The sequence below is a fragment of the Morone saxatilis genome, unplaced genomic scaffold (genome assembly GCF_004916995.1).
Source record: "Morone saxatilis isolate NCDOM2014 unplaced genomic scaffold, NCSU_SB_2.0 Contig20, whole genome shotgun sequence".
Lineage (NCBI taxonomy): Eukaryota > Metazoa > Chordata > Actinopteri > Moronidae > Morone > Morone saxatilis.
In genome coordinates, this window is record NW_023339763.1 from 15,419,588 (window position 1) to 15,434,929 (window position 15,342).

General features: G+C 40.9%; 1 protein-coding gene across 6 annotated transcripts in view; it reads left to right on the forward strand.

Moving 5' to 3' along the window:
- Positions 1-15,342, forward strand: part of ltbp3 (latent transforming growth factor beta binding protein 3) — a 34,034-nt gene that overhangs the window by 2,361 nt on the left and 16,331 nt on the right. For 5 of the 6 annotated variants that reach the window (XM_035666342.1, XM_035666338.1, XM_035666339.1 and 2 more), the window contains exons 2-4: positions 12,588-12,866; positions 12,979-13,142; positions 13,244-13,349. In XM_035666342.1, the coding sequence (XP_035522235.1) occupies positions 12,588-12,866; positions 12,979-13,142; positions 13,244-13,349 (549 nt within the window). Of the gene's footprint in view, positions 1-3,238; positions 3,358-12,587; positions 12,867-12,978; positions 13,143-13,243; positions 13,350-15,342 lie in introns of those variants that run through there. The other variant, XM_035666343.1, reaches the window with a different exon arrangement.

Genomic DNA, 15,342 nt, shown 5'->3' on the forward strand with positions numbered 1-15,342 from the left:
CCCCCCCCCCCGCACATTTGTAGGTTTGCATTTTAAAGGTGAAGCTAAGATGCAGCGCTACTGGATGAAAAAATAGCTCTTTTATTCAAATGTGGCTGGAGAAAGCCAGTAAGGAAGTCAGTGAGAATAACTCGTAAGCGAGTCATTGGTGCTTCGACAGTTGTCACCTTACAGTACAGAGTAGCTGTAGGTACAGATGTTGCTTCCCCAGCTGTTTCCACCAGTTTGCATGTGGAAGTACGTAGGCTGGATTTAATCGAGGTCAAGTGAATCCTGCATGTGACAGTATTTCTTCCTCGACACTGTGTAGTGCTGTAGAAGCAAGAGAGTTGGCTCGGCCACCAGTCCTCCATCTTTTCCTCCGATTTCCTTGTGGTGCGTCACGTTTTGGAGCTTCTGTGTCAAATAATTCAAGAGAGACATTTGAAATTCCTGGAATACCTCATGCTGCTTCACATTTGGCCTGAGTAGAGAAGCTGCTCTAAAATCACCTGTCTCCTGGATTTCACATTCAAAGTATCTGAAAAGATCCTTGCTGAGCCAATGAGTTTTTGACAGAAGGTTCGACTTCAGCTCGGGGAGGAGATGTATGTTGTTCAGTACGAGGGCTGGAATGTGGTGTGGACAAGTGGAAATTTCCCTCTCCCGTGTTAAAACGGCCGTGGCTATAGCAGCAACAATATGAAGACTTTTCCATATTTGTGCTGTTGTGATGTCAGCACAGCAAGGTGGAGGCCCAAACCTGGCCAAACCTTTCCTGAAAAGAAATGTAGTTCCTGTCAGTGCGTGGAAGTGCAGAAATACCTTTCAGTACGTCTGCTTCAATATGTACGAGAATTTTTGAAAGTCAAGAATTTGGCCGGAGTTTGGTGGACAGGCAGACGAAGGGCCAAGAAACAGTTTTAGTGGTGATCTGGATCTGGGATTTCTGCCAACAGATGAATGTAATTTTTTATGGCCATAGCTGTGAAAGTAATAGAGAGAGAATGTTTTTTTTTAAACCTTCATTGGGCAGGTCGACACGATAAAGTGACCGAAAACCTGGTGGGGATAAGAAACTCAAACGGGGGGGACATTGCTGTTACATGGTACACATCTGCTCCGGAAACATATATTTTAAATCTTCCTAAGGGAAGGTTTACAGGATCAAAACTAGATTTAACCTTAAATTGAAGGAGCAAGAGTGATATTCCAGGGTTAAACAGCTGTAGAACAAACTGGAGAACATGTCAGTGTTGGCAGAGGAGTTGTTTTGACATAGTTTACTTCCTCAGCTGTCCAAAAACCCAAAGCATTCCATTTACAGTGATAAGAAACAGAGAAAAGTAAGCAAGTCCCAGACCTAATAAGTGTTTCCAACAAATGTTTGATGATTTTTTTAGTCATGCTAGCAGAGTGGCTCTGTGGACGGCAAATGTGGGTTGTTCGGTCAGTCCATCGCTTTGGTCCAGACTGAAATATCAACTATTATAACAAAAATATTGGATGGAAAATTGATACAGACGTTCATGGGTACCAGGATGAATCTTAAATCTTAAATAGTGATCCTCTGACTTTTCTTCTAGTGCCATGAGTTGACATTTGTGGTTTTGAGTAAAATATCTCCCAAACTATTGAATGGATTACCATGAAACATATGGTCCAGATATTCATTTTTGTCTCAGGATGAATTGTTTGAGTGTAGAGAGTGACCCAAAACAGTAAATTTGCAGGCCGGAAAAACGGAACAATTAATAAAATACTTTAAAACAGCTTTGAACAACTGCGCTGTCAACTGCATCTAATACATTTTCTTAATTTAATAAATGGTTTGTTCATAAACACCAATCATCTCATAATTATGTGATGACAGACGACCACCCAGATCGCCTTAGTCTGGATTACCTGCTGTTCATGAGGACAAATCACCTGAATGACAGGCTGCTCTTTTGTGCTCTGTGCTCTCTCTCACACACACACACACACACACGGTCAGAGGTTATAGAATATCTGTTATTGTTAAGTAAGTGGCACTTATAATTATTACAGGTCTATTTGATTTACAGTGTACAGCAAACGTCACAGCAATCCATCTATGTAATCATTGTTTTACACATGTTCTCTGAGCTCTAGCACACACTGCAATTCATATGCTACATACTTATCAAAATGGCAAACGTCAGTCATTAACGAGTAAACACTTACAGCATGTCTGCATGACATGAACACTACGGTGAAGGTAAAATATGCCAGATATGCTCTGGTCATATGTTTCCAGGGAATCCACATGTCATTGATATTGATCTATATTTCACTGCACATTTCCTAAAGCTGATGAAAGCACGGAAACTTGAAAGCTTCGCAGGCACATTGGCAGGTAGACAATATGAGGTTTACAGCCTGATATGCCTTTTATTTTTTTTCCCACATGGTATCTACTGTATGTAGGGCGTCATCTGTGTTCTGTAGAGGCATTGTTATCATTTATGTCAGGAATAAAAGAATACCAATAGGAGAATGGCTGCAATTTCGATCTGTAAATCACTAAATTGTGAAAACCTTGAATGAACCTCTTCCATATTTCTGAGGAACCTGAACTTTTTTACCGGCAGATGAAGCCTTTCTTTGTAATTATCTCCATGTGTTTGGCTGAGAAAATATCCAACAGCCAACTTATTTTTTTTTTTTTGCTTGTGCAAATTGTAGGATAGGGAGAAGTAGAGAAGGGTTTCATTTTTGTTCCTTGGAGACTGGGTGTCTTTGTTTATCTGAGTGCATCTGTCACACTTCGTCCACTTGTGAACGGAAGAGTTATACTTTCAGTAGTCATCAAAGATATCTTTTCAAAACATGCATAAAAATCAGTATCTGTGCACATGCATTGATTGTTGCCTGACTGTGTGTGTTTTTTAGTCCAAGTCTTAAGTTTTTCTTTCCGTTGCTAGCACAGAGGCATCCCATCTGTCAGCCTTACTGACAGCAGCTGCTCCACTCCCAGACAGCCCTCTGAATCTTGTCTCTCTTCTGCATCTCAGCAGCATCTCCTCTTTATCGGTGCTCCAGAGGTCCAAGCTGCTCTTGATTATCATCTTCTTCTGGAACAACTGAAAGCACAGTGCCTCATGTTGCACAGGAAGTGGTCTTATCATATCCCAGTCATGGATCATCTCCCCTAAAATGGGCATCATGAGAAGTGGATATGGCTATTTAAGGATTTCCCATGTGGTTCTGTATTTAGAGTAAAGTGACAGTTGTAGCCCTGTGGTTTGTTTTGGTTTTCCCTTGGCATGGGTCAGAGGTCCATGGGAGCCTGAAAATGAAGTCAAGTCAGTGAAATACAGTAGACGGAGTTGGTTCTGCTTTCTCTCTATTTAGGAGGTGAGTTTATTTTAACTTTCAAAGCCCTCTGCTCTTCCCCACACACTCCTCTTTTTCCCGTGCCAAACTTTGGAAAAGGTGGTCTAACACGGGCAACCAAAAACCTGCAGCACTCCGTGTTGTTGCCACAGGTTGGACTGAACTCAGAGACGAAGCTAGGCACAACTCCCATGCTCACACCCTCTCAAACACAAACACACATGCACGAGCATGGCTCATGCACAGCGTATTAATTGCAAAAGCTTCTTAAGTTTGGTGAAATGCGCATTTGTCGTGTGTTTGCATGCTTCGTCGTCCTGTCAAGGCTCTGTGTTTTAATATTTATGGATGCACATTCTGTCACCTCTCCCTGTCTATTAATGTATGTTGGGGCAATAATACATGGGGTTATTTGGAGTCCGTGTTCTCATTAACCTTTTACCACTGTTTCACAAGAGGGACACTGTTGCTATGTAAAGCTTTCACGGATGATTTTAAGAGTCGCATAAATATGAACATATATAATATACTATATGTATTAATAGACTCTTATCTTATCTTTTTAGTAATTTAAAAAAAAGCCCTGTTGTTAAAAATAATCCAGGTCCACTTCACAGCATAGTCTACAAGGCTCAGGCTGTCTCCCTGCCTTTCAAGCAGTCTGACAGTTCAGCTTGATAAATATACAAAAACTTGGTTTAAATCCACAGTAAATTCTTTCTATGTTTACTATTATCAGGATTGCACGTCAGCACTCATTCACAGAGAAAATCCACATGATCAGAGCAGGAGTTTCCCATGAAATCTGACACCTCTATGTCACCACTTTCTGCCAAAAAAAATACAGTTTTGCAGTAAATTAAGTTTGGAAAAGAAGGCAGCAATTAGGTGATTTTTTGGAACTTCACAAGGGAACAGTGTGTATATCTGCGAGTGTGTTTGGTGCTTAAAGGCAGTGTGCTGAACCCAGCTCAAACAAACAGCCTTCTTTGCCATCTTTAACACTCTCCTCCCATTTGCTTAGCGAGGGGGAGAAACGGAGCAGTTATTTAAAGCCGCGCAGAGGAATGTGAGCGCTAGGGACTGCACCCACACCATGCAGGACCCTGTAGCTGTAGCGATTAGCCAGGGTAAACAGAACAACACGGCCTCTGCCAGCGCTGCCTGCTGCCATGGCCTGGGACAGTGCAGTCTACAGACTTTACCTGCCACCCGCTCCAGTGCTGAGTGCTGAGTATCCCGCAGGGCAGGTATCTGACATAATCTCAGCAGAGCACTGTCAGCACTCTACCTGCCTGCCCTCCAGTCCCTATAGCCGAGACTTTTAGACCGTCATTATATGACATCATCTGCATCTGTGCCAAGATCCTGTCTGACTCTCTGGCTCTTTTTGCACAAACATCTCTGCCAGAGGGGAGTGACAGGGTAATGTTGGATTCGTGCCCACCCAAGAACTATGGAAACCACACAGCATATTTCCATGACATGTGAAAATCAGATTGTGCAAGGCAGAGTTTGATTTAGATTTGGATAATTGCAAACCTCCTTACTAAGATCCGTCTTGATCTTCCGATGAAGGCCGCTTCATTTTCTCAGGAGGAGCCTGCCCGTCGTCATTGTCCAGTTTCTGTAAGGTTAACAAACTGTTGTTTTAGGCTGACTGTGAGAGGTAATGAATGCCTTTGGTGACAGTGGTCGACTCTAGCAAAGGGCAGCACTATTGTTTGGATAGCTGAGGTCGAGGCCGCTCAGAGTTTTGGGGGTTTGACGGAACACAGAGAGCTCTGCAGGGGGAGGAGGAGGGATGCGTACGCAGGTTTGTGTTTTCAAAAGGCAGTGATTATGTCATTTACTCCCAACGTCTGGTTCAGCTGCAGGATTCTGACCCACTTCATACGTCGCTCTTTCTCACTCCGTGTGGTATGTGGTCTCACAGTGCCAGTCGATGGTAGGCGTATTTGGGGATGCGGTTTCCTGCTTTGGAGTTGATGGTAAATGGAAGCACGTCATATGATGATAGCCATTCCCCTATTCTCTTTTTAAACAGTGGCTCTAGTGGCAACTGTGTTTACTGTTTATGGGGCCCACTGTTGTTTAGTCATAGTTCTCTCAGGTCATGAAAGATGGGGTTGGATAGTAGTAATATGCTATAACAAGGAATACGTGGGAATACTTTTAAATTTTACTTTTTTAATTTTAATTCATCAAATGACTGTGTAATATGGAAGGGACACTCATAGCACCAAACACACTGAGAATGAATACCCAGCACTGCAGCTCTATAAAGCCTTTAGCTGCTTTAAACTCATTGTTTTGGTTTTCCAGGCTGGACATTGACATTGAGCCTCACTGCTCTCATGCCCTGTAATATCACAGCGTACTAGGCAGCAATTCCAGCAGTCGAGCTCAGAAAAGTTGAGTTTATGTTACGTGCCAAAAAACTAAAAAAGGCAGAGGACCGAAATCAGCAAAGGGAAGTTGAAGCAAATCAAGCTACTAATCAACTAAAGATGCAGATCTTCTCTGGAGTTGGTGAAAACCATACAAAAGCTGAAAGTTGGATGAATATTGGACTTACATTCATAACAATCCTCCTGAGATACCCATGTTGCACTAAGTGTGTTGTGTATGTGTACGTGGGCCATTGTTTAGCCTCTCAGGACGAAAGTTATATGCAAAGACAGATACCACTCTCCCATCTGGAGATGGTTAGCTTAGCCTAGCATAAAGACTGGAAACAGGGGGAAGCAGCTAGCCTCACTCAGTCTGAAGTTAACAAAATCTGCCTTCCAGCTCCTCAAAACTCATTATTTAGCACGTTATCTTGTGATCTGTATAAAAACGGAAGTGTAAGAACAAGATTAGGTTTTATGGGGGACTATTTCTTGGCAGTAGCAGTGACTTCCTGGAATCTCGCCTCATGGTGTTGACAAGATGTATGATATGATGATGATTATAACTAATTATGTGTATGTACTTGTAATATTTGTAATATCCTTTGTTGAAGCTCCAGTGTGAGTTGTAGTGTGTAGTGTTCAGTAATAAGGTCTGTTTTAGAAGTCTGAAGAGCACTGCATGTAATGCATCATAGTTATTTGATTCTAACTTTAATTATAACAATATGAAAACTGCACCAATACACTCATTGTGGTATTGCACTGTGTATTTCTGTGTCTGTTGTGACGGCTGCAGTCTGTTGATGGGGTTTCGACATGGAGACTGATACTAAGGTGAGTGACTACACATGAGTGAACATAATCGATATTGGGTTCTGTTCTGCAGAACTTGTGGTCCCTATATCTATTTGTAATTCTCCAGAATATGACCTGTATCATAGAAAAGGGAGGCAGATCAGGCCATTGTATCGTCTGTATGGTGAGAAATTATGTCTGCAGTAGCTTCCAGTTCAGTGAGCTGGGGAGCTTTTGAACTGCGGTTTGTAGGACTGTAATTTGTTGTTTTTGTGCTGGGAGGGTGCGGCTGCGGCTGAAAGGACGCCGTGGAGGGAGGGGGCTGAAGATGCGTCATCCTTGCAGACAGAACCAGGAGAGAGTGGGTGGGAGGTCACAGTGCAGCTCAGACGGGAAGTCCTTTTCTTTCTTTTCTTTTCTTCCTTTCTTTCTTTCTTTCTTTCTTTCTTCATTTCTTTCTTTCTTTCTTTCTTTCAATCTTTTTTGTCATTACATACATATACATGCACGTACAAAAACATTTTTTTCTGTTCAGCTTGCAAAAACAGGACAGACAAGTATAATTCCCACTAACAGTTATTACCTATAATTTGGTAAAAATATGAAAAATGTGTGTCTGAGTCTGCCTTTATGTGTTTTCATGGACATACATGGTTTCTTTTTTTAAGTATGTCCTGTTAGTTACTCTAGGCTTGCTTACTTAACAGTTCAGGAATGTACAGTATGTTTTTCCTTAAAGGAAAAAGTGTCTGGGAATCACAATAATCCCACTGAAACGTCACATTATTTTTCTGGATTTAACATCTCTCCTCTCTGCCTCTTTTTGCTTTATTCCCTCACTTTGACCAGATATATTATCTATATGAGAAAGCTATCCTCCCTCTGCCATTTCATGCTGTGAGGAGGTCTGTCTTTCTCCTCTTGGAGTGAATCACGACATTATGAAGAAGGAGCTCTCACTCGTATGTCACATGAAACACTCTTACGAGAAGAAGAGAGCCTGAAGACAAAGATTTTTTCCCCCTTCTCTTTGTCTCTTTAAGTTTGCGTGAGTTCATGGGAAAATTATGGGTTATAATGGGTTTCCTGGCTGTCTTGGAACGTACCTGCAAGCTGACGTTCAATATTAAATTTGGTTTCAAAGCCATGACAGCAAGGGATAAAGTCAACTTTGAATGTTCTCTTAGCTGACTCAATCCATATATGGTCAAAATAGGCCTATAGAGTTAATGACAACAAATCATACATTACAGTTTATAAATCACTACTTTGTGCAGATTCAAGATCTTTGAATGAGTTGGTCTTAAGTTCCTCCATTTTCTTTGACTAGGACATGTGATATGTAAGGTTCACGATAACATAACTGCTTCACATCCACAAGTTCCCCTCCACTGTTCATGCATCACATTCATTCAGACGACCAAACGACTCTTAGGTGTGTTTGATTTTTAATAACACACCACCTCTAGTCTCAGGAATGTGTTAGATCCATAAAGACAAAGGCGTGGTACAGAACAGAGCTTGGCTGCCTCTGAGACGCGAAGCTAACTGATGAGGAGAGTCAATGAGCAATTTCGGATCATACATTTTTTGCTAATGAACTCCGAGGTGATGATTTAAAGGGAAAGTCCGCTGGAAAGTAAAATCCTTGTTATGATCTCAACTTTAAAGCTTGGTGCTCTTTTCAGTATGTAATGTGGTGCAGTCGCCTAACCACAGCGGCCCTCCAGGAGACGGTACACCCTCCTCTTAATAGCTCTCTTACACACACACGCACACACACACGGACAAACACACCCATTCACATATAAGATCTGCAGAAAACATTATTCCATTGCATTGCCAGTGGGGCTCCAGCTCAAATGAAGGAGGCAGCTGTAAAGGAGAGGAGTCACTGTGTATGTTTTATAACATACAAAATGAAATGGCTGATTGGAACAAAATCCAATTATCAGGATATTATAGGCATGAAGTGCAGATGTAATACCACCTGCTGTTGAGAGTTCGGTTTAATGATGAACATGGAAACCCTGTTCTCCCCTGAATATGGATGTGTTTAGCTGACCGTCTTTTAGCTACTACTTTTCTATTTGCTGTATTATTATGGCTCTGTGTGCAGATTGAAAACATGCTGAACATAAGCAAGGCAATGGACAACACATTCATTTAACAACAAGTAACGTGGAAAGAATATAATAAATAAAATACAAGAAAATGCAACAGTAATTAAAGAAGAAAGATACAAGAAAAAAAATAGCTTTGCTTATTGAATTACTGGATGTGTGTGTAACAGATATATAATACATCATCTATAGTATGATTTTCTTTTCTTTCTCTTTCTTTCTACAACATCCTATCAACTGTGGAAGTCTACAGCTTTCCCTGCTATTGCTCTTTACACATTCAAATAGAGATTTGATATTTGCTAATTTCATTATGTGTTCATAATGAAATTAGAGACTTTCTAAATAATGTGCCATCTCACTTTGCACGTCAGAGGTATATTTCCCAACCTCTGAGAGGAAGTGATATTAATCCCATAGTCATCCAGTATTTCCGTTTTCAGTGAATCCACAAATTGCACCAAAAAAACAAAGCATCCCTACAACAACAAACTCCCATGAAACTGATCTTTCATATCAAGACTACATAAAAAGACCCTTTGCAGTGAAGTGCATACTTTTATTTTTTGTGTATTTCCTGTTCAAGTCAACACATTAAATGGATAAAACAGTGTGTTTCATGAGTCATGGTAAAACTGACCAGTCAAAAATAACAACCATGAGCCAGCAAGTGAGATTATTATGCACCAAACTGAATTTCAGAAACACTGCACATACCAGCAAGCAGTATAGGGACGCTCGGTGACTGACCTGGTTAAGCGGATCGGGTACCAGCTGTGACGTGACATATACATTTATTTTCAATGTTGTAAAATTTTGCTCCATTCCTTCGGTCACAGCAGGCTGCAGACTTGTTTTTTAGTGCCACAGCAATCCCTGGCCTCATGTTAATGCATAAACATAATAAGTGCGTTACACATGAGATATACAGGTTTTAAATTTGGGAACAAAGGAGCAAGAGTATCAGATCAGTATTCTGTATTGTGAGTTGAAACATTGGAATTCGTATCTCTCCAGTCTGTAGAAAGAAGTGTGCTGGCAGTTGCAGGTGTTTATTGTACTGTGTGTTGAAGGGCATCACACTGGGTTCATTTCACAACAGATCTCACTCTCTTGATCCCCACCCAAGAAATCTGAAATCTGATTCCTCCCCTTCCTTTTGTGTTCATTAGTGTGGCATTGACCCTGACTGTGCTACATCACAGTGCCTGTCTCATTCAGACACCTTCCCAGCCAGACAGGGCCTCAGCCCAGACTTTCCCTACAGTACATTATGTCGTCTCTCCAGTCTCTGTGGCTTTAGATTGTGTAATCACATTTGGAAAGAGGTTCTTTTTCGGACTTTCTGTGTCTGCAATCCTATTTTTCAACCCCCGCATCTTTCCTCTCATTCTAAATCCAGTACTCAGATGAAATCTGAACCGTGGAAACTGCAGCTCTTATGTCAGAGGAAGTCTTAAGTATTCTGTCTTCTACAGTTTGTGCTGCTCTCTCTTCCTCCTGTCATGCCGAGCCTTCCAGCTCCATTCTGCATGTTGCTGCCTGCACTCAGTCCCAGTGGTTAAAGACCATGCTGTTAGGTAGTGGAAGGCAGCTTCCGAAGCATCCATCTTGCTTTAGATTTTTATATATTTTACCCCATTAGTCTGGTGTTTCATTGAGGTCCTTTAATATTTCTGCCTGACTTTCACTATGTGAGGATGTCCCTGCTGTGTTTAAAGTGATCTCGTCCCCTAATTACACTGCAGCCCAGACTCTTTGGAAGTCCACACTTAATTACTTACATGTGTGCACACTTGGCTCAGCAGCAAAAAGAGGCCTCCTCTCCTCTCCTCACTTCTCCACTTCTCTCCTTTCCTCTCCTCTCCACTTCTCTCCTTTCCTCTACTGTTCTCTCCTGCAGCCTGGATTTTACTTTCAGGATGGGTTTGTGTGGGTCTGAAACGTGTTTAAGCTCAAAGGTCACAGTTTTGGTGGCTCTAAATGGCAAAAATTAGTAACTGTTTGAAAAACGTAAAGTTCAATGGTCACCATCATACCATGACAGTAAACTGCACAGAGCACTGGCCAGGCCGGTCTATGACACATCATATTAAAAATTACCAAATTTACTAAAAAAAAAAAATTTACTAAAAAGACAAAGACCATTAGTAAAAGCCATACTTTCTTTTCTAAACTTACACACATAGTACTGGTAGTAACAGTAGTTATTGTTGTAGTAATACTAGTTGTAATTTTTATATTTTAAGTATTAGCAATAAAATGGACTGTAACCATTGTAAAATAAAGAATTAAGTGGAGTAATCTAATTTAATAACATGCAATTAGGAAAACTAGGTCTGAAGTGTTGAACTGAAATGTGACCATAACACAGCATCAAGAGCTGTCAAGTACTGAAGTTGACCTCAAATTCTTGGTCTTCTTTATGTTTTCTTTTATCAGATATATGACTGTGACTAACAGCTATTTTCATTATTAATAAATCTGCCCATTATTTGGTGTATGGAATTTAATTAAATAATATTAAAAAATGCCTTTCATAGTTTCCAAGAGCCCAAAGTGACATCTTCAAATTGCTTGTTTTACCTGACTGACAGTCCACAACCCAAAGATATTCAATTACTATCATCAAAGATAGGAATAGTTCGTCACTGTTAGACAGCTTTCTGCTGGAGAGTTACAGTAGATGAAAAGAGTGATACCGGCCTCATATCTGTATGTTAAATATAAAGCTATAGCTTAGCACACAGACTGGAACAACAGTGGGAAACTGCTAGCCTGACTCTGGCAAATAGTGACAAAATCTGCCTTCCAGCTGAACCTCTAAAGCTTACTAATTAACATGTAAGTCTCTGTAGGTTGCCTGGCAACTGCTTGATTACTTTACTATCTGTCGACTTATCACTTCAGCTTTAATCAGATATTTACTGATTGAAAAAAATGTGTTAATTTATTCTGTGTTCTTAAGTACTTGCATGGCTCTTTGGTTTAAGGCGTTAATTTAGGATTGCAGCATTTAATGAGTTTGGTTGCTTTGATTATATGACAAAGAAGGATGTGAAAGTAAGGAATTGAAACATATTTTTGCTTGTCATACTGAAACTGAGGGATATTGGCTCAGGTTCCCCAACATTTTGGATGTTACCCAGCCAGATGAGATGGCCTTTCTGAATGAACTTTCACTCTCAATTAGCTTTCACAGTCGTACTACTAGTAGTAATGTTTGCTTTCAGTTTTCTCTCAGATCTCTCCCTTGATTTAATACTCGCTTGCAGTTCTCCCCACAGCCCTGCTCTCTCGCTCTCTCTTTCTTTCCTCTGATTGTTCTATTGTGGGAATTTCAAGAACAACTGGACTTTAAATAAACACAATGGGAGACCCAATAAAACTGCAGTGAATACTGTATATGCCATGAAGCTCTCTTCAGTCAGCAGCTTTCCCATAGATTTCAAGATCTTTCCCATGTGTCAGAATGAAGCTGTTAAACAGATCAATGACTTTACCTGCTTTTTCCTGCTCAGACACTGCTGCGGGCTGGCTGGAGGGACCTGTTAGTCCGTCAAGCTAATGTGACTTTTACAGTGGGACAGTTCAAAGTGAATATTTTACATGGCCCTGCTTGTGCCACAAACTTTCCTGTCTGTCTGCCATATTTATGTGATGTAACACTAAATCATCAGGCTTTTCACGTGATCCAAAATGAGCAATTCCACACTTATGAATAAAATACTGGTGGATGTGATGTTTTCCAGAGCCTTCTCAATTTTTTGGTGGGGATAAACTTATTTGCTTGTGCTGCTTGTGTGTAAGTTTTTCCTCTTCCTCTCATTAGATGTGATTCATAGCCATGAACTGTTGACCTGTGGGAGTCCCTGCCAGTCTCGGTATGACAACTCACCCCCTGTCTCTCTCGCTCTCTCTCTCTCTCTCTCCCCAGTTGTGTGTCCCCTGACGTGTATGAATGGAGGAGTATGCAGCTCGAGGAAGCACTGCCTGTGCCCGCCTGGCTTCACCGGTCGGCTCTGCCAGTTTCCACTCCAGCAGATGCAGCAAGCTCAGGCAGCGCGAGGCAACAAGCAGCCTGTCTACCCCATATCTTTAAAGCCAGATGGCCTGAAACTAGGGGAGCAATCAGGCATAGGCCGTACCCAGTTAACACAGACACACTCGGTTTTCACCCTACCCATGACACAAGTAGGGCACCACTCATCTGAAGGTATCTATCATTTACTACGGTTAATACCAATTAGTTTTGAGTGATATTATATTTTTAATATGTTTTGTGATACATTTTGTTCCCCGGATGTCTTCCTTTTCTCTGTTTTCAGTGCAGATTAATCTACGTGTTCACCACATGCCGGACACCTCTGTAGTCATTCAGCCTCTCGACCAATCAGATGTCAAGACTCCTCACAAGACAGGGCCACGCCTGATCCCCACGAGACACAAACCAAAGGGGCGCTGTTTCCAGGAGACCACGCCCAAACAAGCTGTGAGTTTAGACACACGCTACAGTAAAGGAAAATCCCGAAAGCTTTTGTTTTTTTTTGTCATTATCCACTGATATCGTTTATCTGTCTCGTCTCGCTTTAGTGTAACAGCACCCCGCTCCCTGTTCTGACCAATCAGGAGGATTGCTGCGGCAGTGTGGGGAATTCGTGGGGACAAAACAAGTGTTATCAGTGCCCCAAACTACCAAGTGAGTTACATTGTGTTTCAAGAAGTTTCAAGTTTACTCATGTAGGTTTTTTTTATTCAGATGTGAAAGTGCAACATGTTGTATTCTTACAGTAGTCCTTTTTATTCGATCTACATCTTGTGTGTTCCTGGGAATAAATTATTGTTTATTGAGCCAAAAATGTCAAGCATTCCCAGCAATTTATACCTTCCCCCTTATGGAATTATGGCCCTGGATTGAAACAAACACTTCATACCTCTATAAAAATGTGTACATGAAAGTTAGTGGTAAGGTAGGGAGTGTGTGAACACTTGGGAATGAGAAAACGGAAGAAATTATGGGAATTACGCACAGACAGTGAGACAGAAAAAGAGAATGTGGAAAATAACCCTCTACTTAAGCATGTTCCTATGGGCCTGCCCAGTGCAGGACTGTCATCACATAGCTGAAGATTGAATTTCAAGAAAATCTTGGCTACTCACGTTTTTCCACTCTGCTATTATTCCATCTCTCAGTTCTGACTCAGACAATGCAGCCTTTGACAAAACCTGATACTGTACGTCTGGTTAGTCTTTAGATAACTGGATTCCTGCCCAGAGTTCTGTCTGTTTTGTTACATTCATATCCATTTAAAAGCTCCTCTTTTTTTTTTATGAAAATGAAAAAAGTGAGCTGTGATCTTGCCCCCCTTTTTATTGTGCTTTCAAAATGTTTGTGTGAGTGCCGTCTTCCCACAGCTTTCTAATAAAACTCACTTCATGTTGTTACTCACAAATGGAAAGTAGAACATTCTTCTGTGTTAGAAGTTCAAGCCTCATTTAGGGTAAGAGTAAGGCATTATTATTAGTTCAAAAGACTTTTTCAGTCGGCTCTGTGACAAGCTACACTTCATCAAACGCCTCATAAAAAAGGCTTGAGAGAAAAGCATGAAATCATAAAATTAGGCCAAAATGTTAAAGGAGTAGTTAGACTTACTGGAAAATAAGCTTATTCGCTTTCTGGTGGAGAGTTAGATGAGAAGATCAATATCGTATTGATCTTTTTTATCTGTACCACAAATATGACGCCAGCAGCCAGTTATTGTTAATGTTAGCTTAGCACAAAGACTGGAAACGAGTAAACAGCTAGCCTGACTGTCCAACAGTGACAAAATCCACCATTTTTACACCCCACATTACCCCTCATAAAACTGTTTAGTTTTTGGATCAAATAAACGAGATATAACGTGTTCAGTGTCATATGTACAAAATTCACTTGCAACTAGATGTTGCACTAGAGCACCAGCATCTCAGACCAAAACAGGCACTACAGCTGACCAGACTCCATTGACAAAACCAGTAATTTTATTTAGAAGATAATCATATACACATTTCAAACTGAACAGAAACAAAATAAAAACCACCAAAACCGTCTTTCCACAGTTTTTCCAACAATAACTAATACTGGTTTGGTGGAAATAAACCCCTTAACTCACAGAGAAAAACCCATCAAAGTACACCACTGAAAGCCACTAACAGGCTCAGATTGTTATTCTTAGTGTCAGACAACATTATAGAAAGGATCCCTAAAGAGCTAGACCTTATGTTTACCCAGAAACAGCTGTAATATTGCTATCACGCGGACTCCATAGACAAAACCATCACGTCATTTTACGTCGCCTATCATCGTAACATCATAACTTAATTGAACGTGGACAGAAAAAAATAAAACTCACCAGAACCGTCTTTGTTAGTCCTTAATTCACAGACATAGATGAGAAAAGTGCAGCTTCAGTCGTTCACCTCAATTGGAAACAGAGGGACTGACATGCACGTGCGACCAGACTGGCTTTGTAAACAAAGCACACACCGGCTGGGACAGACACACAGACAAAGGGGGTGTGATGTTATTCAGCTCAGGACACCATGACTCCATTGTTTCTTTACATAGCAAATAGTTGCTTACTGCTATAATAATGTTTTATATGCTCTATAACCTTTAAGACACAAAGGAGACAACGCGTTAATTAGGTGTA